The 9,196-nt window shown below is 37.5% G+C and overlaps 1 protein-coding gene across 1 annotated transcript; it reads left to right on the plus strand.

Annotated features, from left to right (window-relative positions):
• The first annotated feature begins 1,893 nt into the window (after positions 1-1,893).
• LOC125888937 (dehydrogenase/reductase SDR family member 11-like) lies at positions 1,894-5,873 on the plus strand. Its single transcript, XM_049576595.1, has 7 exons — positions 1,894-2,146; positions 2,620-2,829; positions 3,465-3,559; positions 4,971-5,100; positions 5,300-5,392; positions 5,489-5,554; positions 5,677-5,873. Exons 1-7 carry the CDS (start codon positions 2,015-2,017, stop codon positions 5,716-5,718), a joined length of 768 nt encoding a protein of 255 aa, XP_049432552.1. The 5' UTR covers positions 1,894-2,014; the 3' UTR covers positions 5,719-5,873.
• The last annotated feature ends 3,323 nt before the right edge of the window (positions 5,874-9,196 follow it).

Consider the following 9,196-nt stretch of genomic DNA (forward strand, 5'->3'; position numbering starts at 1 on the left):
CGGCAAGAACAAATCCAAACCTGCAGCTGCAGAATACTCTGTAGAGCAAACTAAGCGAAAATATGTATTTGAAATTTCTCATTTGTAAATAAAAAGCCCAAACATCAGTATCTCATATCATGTAACTTATTAACAAACAAAATGCTACCAAAAAAGCCTCTGCACAGTGAATACATTTTTAAAATACTGAATTAATTCATTTGTTTTTCTTTCTTAGACAACATACCTGCCCCTGAGACAATCGTCATGGAAGATGCAAACAAAAATAAAACAGGTGCAAGCAACATTGTGACTGTACTGTAGCTGTCAGAGTGTGCCTGAATAAAATTGAGGGTTGTGAAGGATGATGCCAGGACAGAGTTCAACCAGCCTCTTATAAGACAGATAGACCCACCGATCAATCCCGCCCACATGGCATGCTTTAGTTTTTATGACTCCTGATCTCTCTATGACCGCTGATACACAGCAAACACTGAAGAAGACGGATATCCATACGATAGTGAATGGACCCTTATTCACAGGGGTTTGGCCTGAAAACTCACAGCTTGAATGATGAAGTTGACAGAAAAATCTCCACCTGATCAGATACAGTATGGTGAACTTATTTAGGTGCAACATGGATTTTCTTTACTTAAAGGAATACTTCACCCAAAACAAAATGCATGTGATTGGGAAGTACTGAGTGTACGACTGGATAAATGAGACTTGGATTGTACTGCACGAGTTGTCAGAGATTTTATAGGTGGATGTTTTGATATAGTTTTGCTTTTGTTAAACACAGTCCCCAGTCAATCATTAAATCAATATGTTTTCCTTGGAGCCATGTGAGAAAAATAGTTTTCCTTATGAAATCAAGGTAACACTGCATGACTTATAGATCTGCAAAACGTCATTTTGTGGGTAAACTATTTCTTTGATGTTTTCTAGCAGTTAAAGTTATCAGTAAATGACAGATGGTGATTCATCTTAAATTACTTGTTATTGCTACTCCTTGTACAAGTAATACTGTCAGGCCACATGCACTGCTGTTTTTGGTATTGCTATTTTTACTTTTTGATATCTATTTGTGCTAAATTTTATATAGCCATTTAACTTGCAATGTGTTCTGTCTGTATTTCTATATCATTAATGATATTATTTTAGTGTAGCACAAATATTAGCACTTATATGACGGCATACAGTAGAACATTTTCACTAATATGACACATATATATACATCATATTCCTCAGTGTAATGACCTGTTTCATAAGATCTGCATGCTTAAATTAGTCCCTTTAATATCTATGTACAGAGCCTAACCAGCTGAGGAACTCACTATCAGATTATTTTAAGAAAAAAATTGCCTTTCCCACTTAAATCTTTATGTTAAGTGAAGACAGTAATTGGTATCTGATATAAAGTGGATGCAGTTTCAACATTAAAAAACTATATATATAATTAGTATGTGTGTGTGTGTGTGTGTGTGTGTGTGTGTGTGTGTGTGTGTGTGTGTAATGAATGATTTGCATTTCTAAGCATCTGTCACAAGGGCTGGATATTAAAATGATGAAGCTTGTTGTCCTTTACATATCATAGTTTGTTGATTTGAATTGAATTAGTTCTGTCTTGGGAGATGGACAAAAGTTTAGGTTATTCGTGTGCCACAACTGCACAAGACAGAGAGTAGTCAACTATGTAGGCATATGTACTATATTTTAATTCATGCTGAAATGAAATATACAGATGAAGTAAAACAATATAGAAGTACAAAAAGTATGTAGGCTGCTGTACATGCAGAATGAATGAATATATGAGACGACACATGCAATCCTACAGCGCGCATTTTCCCTGAATGCAGCACAATGACGTAATGAGCATGAGCGGAACTGAACCACTTCCGCTTTGCTGCCTTCAGGAGCCCCCCCCCACTGTAGGAGTTTAGGATAGCCTCTGTCTCTGCTGCCAAACTCGGTGTCCCTCTCCTCATTTAACGCGAGGCTGTATTCACAGCAGGTAACCGGTGTGTGGACTGTGATGGACCGCTGGAGGGGCAGAGTGGCTCTGGTGACCGGAGCTTCGGTCGGGATCGGGGCAGCCATAGCGAAGGAGCTGGTCCGGTACGGTATGAAGGTGGTGGGCTGTGCCAGGGACGTCGAAAAAATACAGGTTTGTTCTGAACTTCATAGTGCATACTTTTCTGCACCCTGAGGTGAGACAGTCCGTCCAAGTTAAGTTTAACTTGTCTAGCTAGACGTCCAAAGCGGAAGTGACTGTTGATAAATGCATCTGTTGTTTCAGTACTCAAAGTAGCTTAACTAATTAAAACTTGTAAAATGTATCTTTGTTGGCTACAAAAGACACACACACACACACACTGAAAAGGCTCTGTGATAAACTTTAGCCTATGTATTTAAGTCTCTGGAGCCCCTAAAATCCCAAAAGGTGATTATGTATTCACCTAAATACTTTTCTTGCAGTTGCATTAGATGTAAAGCCAGGTTTTCCCTAAATCTACAGATCTACAGTAATCGTGTTCATGTCAAAATAAACCTTTGATCGACACATGAGGTGGATTGTGTAATCAGCTGAGGTGACTGTAAAGCTGATTGTTTGACAACTTTATTTGTGTTTGATTTCAGAAACTGGCAGCCGAGTGTAAAAGTGCAGGCCACAGTGGTGTTTTGGTGCCTTACAAGTGTGACTTGAACAACGAGGAAGAGATTCTGTCCATGTTCGCTGCCATCAAGTCGCAGCACAAGGGGGTGGATGTGTGCATCAACAACGCTGGGCTGGCTCATCCAGAGTCACTGTTGAATGGCAAAACCAGTGGCTGGAAGAACATGCTGGATGTAAGATCACAAGTGTTTTTATTTTAGAAATCAAATATGATAAAAAAAAAATATATGTTTGTAAAATACAGTACAAATTTAGCTGTCTCAGTTTTAGGATTCCGGTATTGGTCATACTGTCTCTGTCATGACTCACTGGGACATTTGCATGAAACTGAACAGAGACATTGTTAATGATGTTAGTTACATCTTTGGTTTCTTTCCACCATGACAAGTCAAAAATAGGGAAACATGACAAGATTATAGATCAGTAAAGCTTCACATTTTCAGATACAGTGACCTCTAAGCAAAACAAATTGCACACAAAGAAAACATTCAGCAAATCTAAAAGGAAACATTGAGTTCTTTCATTCATTTCCGTAACCTGAGCCTATCCCAGGCAGAACAGGTTTCCACTGAGTTCAGTATCAACTGAAAACAGGGAACTGTCACCGACACCTTTAGGCTGACTCATTTATAGTTTTCAAAGTGGCTAAAAAAGCAGTTTTCTTGTGTATGTTAATGAATGGTTGAGTTACCTCTCTGTGTATGATTGAAATTTCTGTTGCCAGTTGTTCTCCACCATCAGACTAGAGGCCATTTACTGGAAGGTATTGATGTCTTAACTTGTTGCTTTCCTTCTCTGTGTCTTGCAGGTGAATGTTCTTGCATTGTGTATATGCACCCGTGAAGCGTATCAGTCAATGAAAGAAAGAAATGTTGACGATGGTCACATCATAAACTTAAACAGGTACAGTTTTTGTGAAATACAGTAAGTTTAATTAATATTTCAGGGCCTGTCCCGCAATCTGTTTCCTTTAGACTAAAATTTCAAATATTATTATCATCTCTATTCAAATTTCCACTAAGGCAACATTACTCAATAGAGCTGTGTATTTTATCATCTTATTCTGATAAGTATAATAAAGGATCACCCATGTATGGACCAAAGTAGAGCTGTTCATGTACACAGAACACATTTGAGTTTCAGATCAAAGGGTGAATATGAGACGAGAGTTCAGAATATTATATATATTTCCTGGTATTTACATCTAGATGTGTTCAACAACTCAGGAGGACATAGTACCTTTTGTTTGAACCTAGTCTCCTCTCCAGGAAGTGAAGAGCATGCTGTATTGGGTTAACCCTTTGAAACCTGGAGCAACATCACTTATCCTGTGCTGCTTTCAGGCGCCTTTCACAAGTATTTAAACCTTTGAACCCTGAGCAAATTGGTTTCCTTTTGAAACCATGGGAAAAAAGGCAATGAGTAACTTAGTAAGATATGTGCCACAAATTGTTTAAAAAAAAAAAATGTATATATATATATATATATATATATAGAAATAGAAAAAAATAGATTCAGAAAATTATTTTTTGAAAATAAAAAATTGGAAAAAAATATTTATAATAATTAATATTTTTACATTTTAAAATTATGTTGTAGAATTACTATAATTTTTTAGCACTCTTTCTATGTCATTTCCTTGTTTGTTTGGTTTTTATTTTCTTCCTTTTTTTAAAACTATTTTTCTTGTTATAATTTTTTCTTTTTACTGATTTTTTTTTTTTTTTTGCTAATTTGTGGGTCATTTCTTCTTCCGTTGCTCATTGTTTTCATCCCATGTTTTTAAAAGAAATTCAAGCTAATTTGCTCAGGGTTCACAGGGTTAAGGTCTGGTGATTGACTTAGCCAGTCTACACCTTTCCTTTAACTTTTGTTGTGTTGGCACTGTGTTCTCGATTATTGTCTTGCTGCATTAGGAATTTCCTCCCGATTAGTTTGGATGCATTTCTCTGTAAAGTGGCTTCTGAATTCATTCTGCACACATCTAGATTCGAATACCAGGAAATAAAAGCTGAATTTCTGAACTCTTGTCTCACATTAATCATTTGATCAGAAACCCAAGTGTCTTCAGTGTACAACAAAAAACAGAGGAAATGTCCCTGCGTTCCAATAGTTTTGCATGGGACTGTATGTATTTTTGATTTGGGGTTAACTGTCACTTTAAATGATAAATCTCGAGAACAAATCAGTCAAATTTACATTTTTAGGATTTTTTTTTTTTTTACATTTACAACTACTAGAGACTAAGATCATATCAATAAATGCTGGTGCTGGTTAATTTTTCCTGCATCTCATGTATCTTCTTCTGTTGCAGCATGAGCGGACATCGTGTTGTCCCCAGTACTGATGTACATTTCTACAGCTCCACCAAATTCGCTGTGACGGCCCTGACAGAGGGTCTGAGACAGGAGCTGCGTGAAGCAAACACCCACATCAGAGCCTCAGTAAGAAATCCTAAAAAATACTTTTTACCCTACACATTTACACACCTGCAGCTCTGCGTTATGCTTTATCAAACAATTAACATGTCTAAAGATAAATCTAAAATCTACTACAGCACCATTAACACCAGTATTGGCTGTTATAAGAGCATGGTATTTCATAAAGTTTGCTCATGTCTGATATGATCCACTCTTTTTGCAGTGTATTTCTCCTGGTGTGGTGGAGACAGAATTTGCTCATCGTCTCTACAGTGACAATACTGACAAAGCTGCTGCTGTATACACCAAATTTAGGGTAAAGTATTATTCCTACATTCTCACCAGAATAGAGAAAGTATCTGAACCGTTTAAGCAGTACATATTTTTATTTCACTTTTCACTTCTCTTACAGCCTTTGGAAGCAATAGATGTTGTGAATGCTGTAACATATGTCCTGAGTGCCCCTCCCCATGTGCAGGTATGTCAGTTCATGTGCTTTTTATTGTGACTTATCACATGTGTTCAACCTTTGCTATTTCACTGTTGACATATCATTAATCGACACATACTGAGATAACCTTTACATGTCTTTACTTGTAGATTGGCAACATTCAGATGCGACCTGTGGAGCAGGTGTCATAGTTACGCAACATGAGACGGCTGATTTAATGTACTGACACTGTCTTAATCTACTTGGTTCACTACAATTACTTTATCTGATCATGGAATTAATTTTGTTTAAATTTCTACAATAAATTGCACTTGTATGGAATAAAATGTCTGATCTGAAGATAAAATTTGTTGCTTCAGTTACTTCATTTTTATTGTCATACATTGTAGCTGGGCAGTAAACAAGTAGATCACAGAGATACACCAATCCTGACCATAACTTAAACTTATTGAATTAAAAATATCTTAGAAATTACTTATCTCTCACCAACACAGGACAATGCTTCAGTAGGCATCAGGACTCAAACTTATAACCTTAGACCCCAAGGGCACATCAAGATCTTTTTGAGCTTCCTGCCAGGTGAGAAACTACATATTGGCTTCACAATGACACAAGGGTTGCATATAAAGACAGAGTTTAAACTACTGTTAAAAAAACAAATAAATAAAAATCAGTTAACAAGATGACATTCTGAGATTTTTACAAAGACTGATTGCTTCATAATACACAAACTGATGTGTAAAGATGCACTTATTCCTGTTGATGTTGATAGTTTACACGAGGATAAAAGTCAAAATATTGTCAAAAATTCAGCTTTTGAGATATAATTTTGAAATTGACCAAAGTAGTCCTACCATGATGTCAAAATTTTGTCCTGTTTTTCAATGAACACTGGAGATTCATGTAATGAGAATTTGTTGTCACTCTTTATGTTGTTGTTTGTACTAAAACATTATGATGTAATGTGGGCTCAATCTGTGATACTGCAAATACCTGGCTGGATCGTTTGTAGAGGACAGTCTGAAGATTTTGGGTTGTGAATTTGGTGTTGACAGAACAAAAAATATTAGATGAGATGGATGTAATTTGTTTACAGTTTCTGCAAAAACAGGCTGTTAAGCTTCATCATTCCTGCCAGATCCAGGCGTGTAAAATTTTGGCTGTATTTGGACTACATTTTAGTGAAAGTTGCAAAGTCGTAGCACGTCTGACTGATTTGTTCTGAATTTTTTCAGTTTTAAACTTGAGACTTTAGTTGCAGTAGTGCCACTATCAGGACTATAAGCAAATTTTTAGTTGAGGAAGTTTGGCAGTGGACTATGTGCAAAGTTTCATTTATTTTCATGCCTGAGAAAGCAGATTTCATGGTACAAGACTGACCAAAGTGGTACCACCCAGCCCATAAATACAGATAAGCTGCTGTTAGTTTCCTTTCCACTAGATGTCAGTCTTGCAGTGCTTTTCAGCTTCATTGCTGCTGCCACAGCAACAAACTGACAAACTGAGCCTGGTTGACAGCCCCAGTTACATCTGGAACTCTCATTCACTCATTTTGATATATATATATATTTTTTTACATCCATCCCTCCACCTCTCCCTACCTCTCTGTCTCTCTTTCATCCTCACCTTTACCTCCACCTCTTGTCTAACCTCTGCTTTTCCTTCTCTCTCTTGCCCCTTTCTATTCATCACCCTCATTTCCCTCTCTCCATTTTCTCTTCCAATTTTCCTTAAATCTTCTCTCTTCTCCCACATCCATTTTTCTCTGTATTACCTTGAAATACTCTCTCCAGCTCTTGCCTCTTATTGTTTCTTTCATTTCTCTTTCTCACTCTCTCGTTGGTCTGACTTTGTTGCTGATGGCTGTTTTGTCATTATGGCTGTTGCTCTTTAATTCTGGGACACTGTTGAGGGTGGTGTAGAAGAAAGGGATAGTTCAGATTTTTTGAGGTGGGGTTTTATGGGGTACTTACTCATGGTCAGTATATCACATACAGTAGATGTCAGTCATCATGCCCCCAGTTTGGAGAAGCAGGCTGGAGTCTGACATGGAAGCTCAGCAATGTACTGCTGTGGAGGGGTCAGCAACAAAACATATTTAAGCCTCCTAAAAAAAAAAATCTATGTCAATTGAGGTGTACCCCATATTTAAAATATTTGTACAGCTTCATCATGCTGTCAGACAGTGATTTTCAAATGAAAAATGAAGCCATTATAGTGCTCAGTTCAAAGCCTGCACTGAAAAAAAACAGTGGAGTCAGGCTTTGAAAAAAACAGATGGGGAACTGAAACTGTTAACAGGTTTCCCATCAGAACAGAGAGGCAAAGAGGTGAAAATACTCTTAATATAGCAAACACTTAAAACTGATGCTGATTTTTTCTTAGTGGGCAAAAATATATTTTGTTGCTGACCCCTCCACAGCAGTACATTGCTGAGCTTCTGTGTCAGTCTCCAGCCTGCTTCTTCAAATTGGGGGTGTGCTGACATCTACTGTACTGTATGTAATACACTACCCAATAGGGTATAGCCATGTAATAACTTCTGCCCCACCAACACTGAAAGGTGAAGTGTCAAAGAATCGGTGCCTGGAAGTGGGCCTGTAGGCTCCCGACCTTGAACTTCTTGTCCTTGTTAGTCGTCTTCAAATGTCGATTTGATCTCTTAGGTTCAGCTGGCAAATACTTAAAGAAACACTGGAAACAGGCAAGGTCCGATGCAATCAAGTTTAATGTGTCAACAGGCTTTAACACATACAACTTAGTGAGTCAGACTCCGGAGTGTGACTAAAGAACTGCGTTCAGAACCCTAGCTTATATGCTGGTGGAGATCCAGATGAGTCTCCACCTTTTTTGCTAATACTTCCTACTCGAACCCAATTCTATTGGTGGAGAACTTCTTTGTGTCCAATTCTGATTGGGCCCGTTTTTAATGGTGTGATGTAGCCTGGAATTTCCCAAAATTCCTTCCCTTAGGTTCGGTACCATTCTCGCTCTATTTTTTAAAAATATGTGCATTCTGGGGACTCTCTATACAGTCCACAATGCGTCTAGTTTCATGCAAGATGTGAATTCCAGGGACTTCTACACGGCCCACAGTGTTTCTAGTTTCATGCAAATAAAACCTTGGAGTACAATATGTGAGCAAGTGTGTGCTAGTTACAGCACCTGAGTATGTGTTTCATCATTAAACAGGACATGGTGTGTTCTTTCAGTAAATGACCTTGACAACAGATTCAAAGGAGTGAATGATCAAAGGAGTAAATGACCTCGACAGTATCTAATACAGATTCAAAGCTTTTATAATGCCTTGTACATATATGGCTCTTTTTTGTTTCCCAATCACTTAGATATCTTAACTTTATTACTTGATTTACTAAGCACAAACTTTTACACTACAAAGGTCAGATCCATCAGTTGGATACCAGGGATGCAAATGGATGTAAAAAAGAAGACAAATAGATTGAAAAATACCTGGAATATGTAGCAGAATGTGAGAAGAAATGTATTTTCCTGACATGTGGAAACTGAAAACCACTGGGTCAAATCCAACCCAATCTTGTCAATATAGCACCAGTGGGTTAACTTTACTCAGTACTCATATATAGAAAGCACAAGACAATGGGTTGTTTTAATTCAGTGTTATTGTTATTGTTTTTTTTTTATCACTGT

Source organism: Epinephelus fuscoguttatus, linkage group LG5, assembly GCF_011397635.1.
Source record: "Epinephelus fuscoguttatus linkage group LG5, E.fuscoguttatus.final_Chr_v1".
Lineage (NCBI taxonomy): Eukaryota > Metazoa > Chordata > Actinopteri > Perciformes > Serranidae > Epinephelus > Epinephelus fuscoguttatus.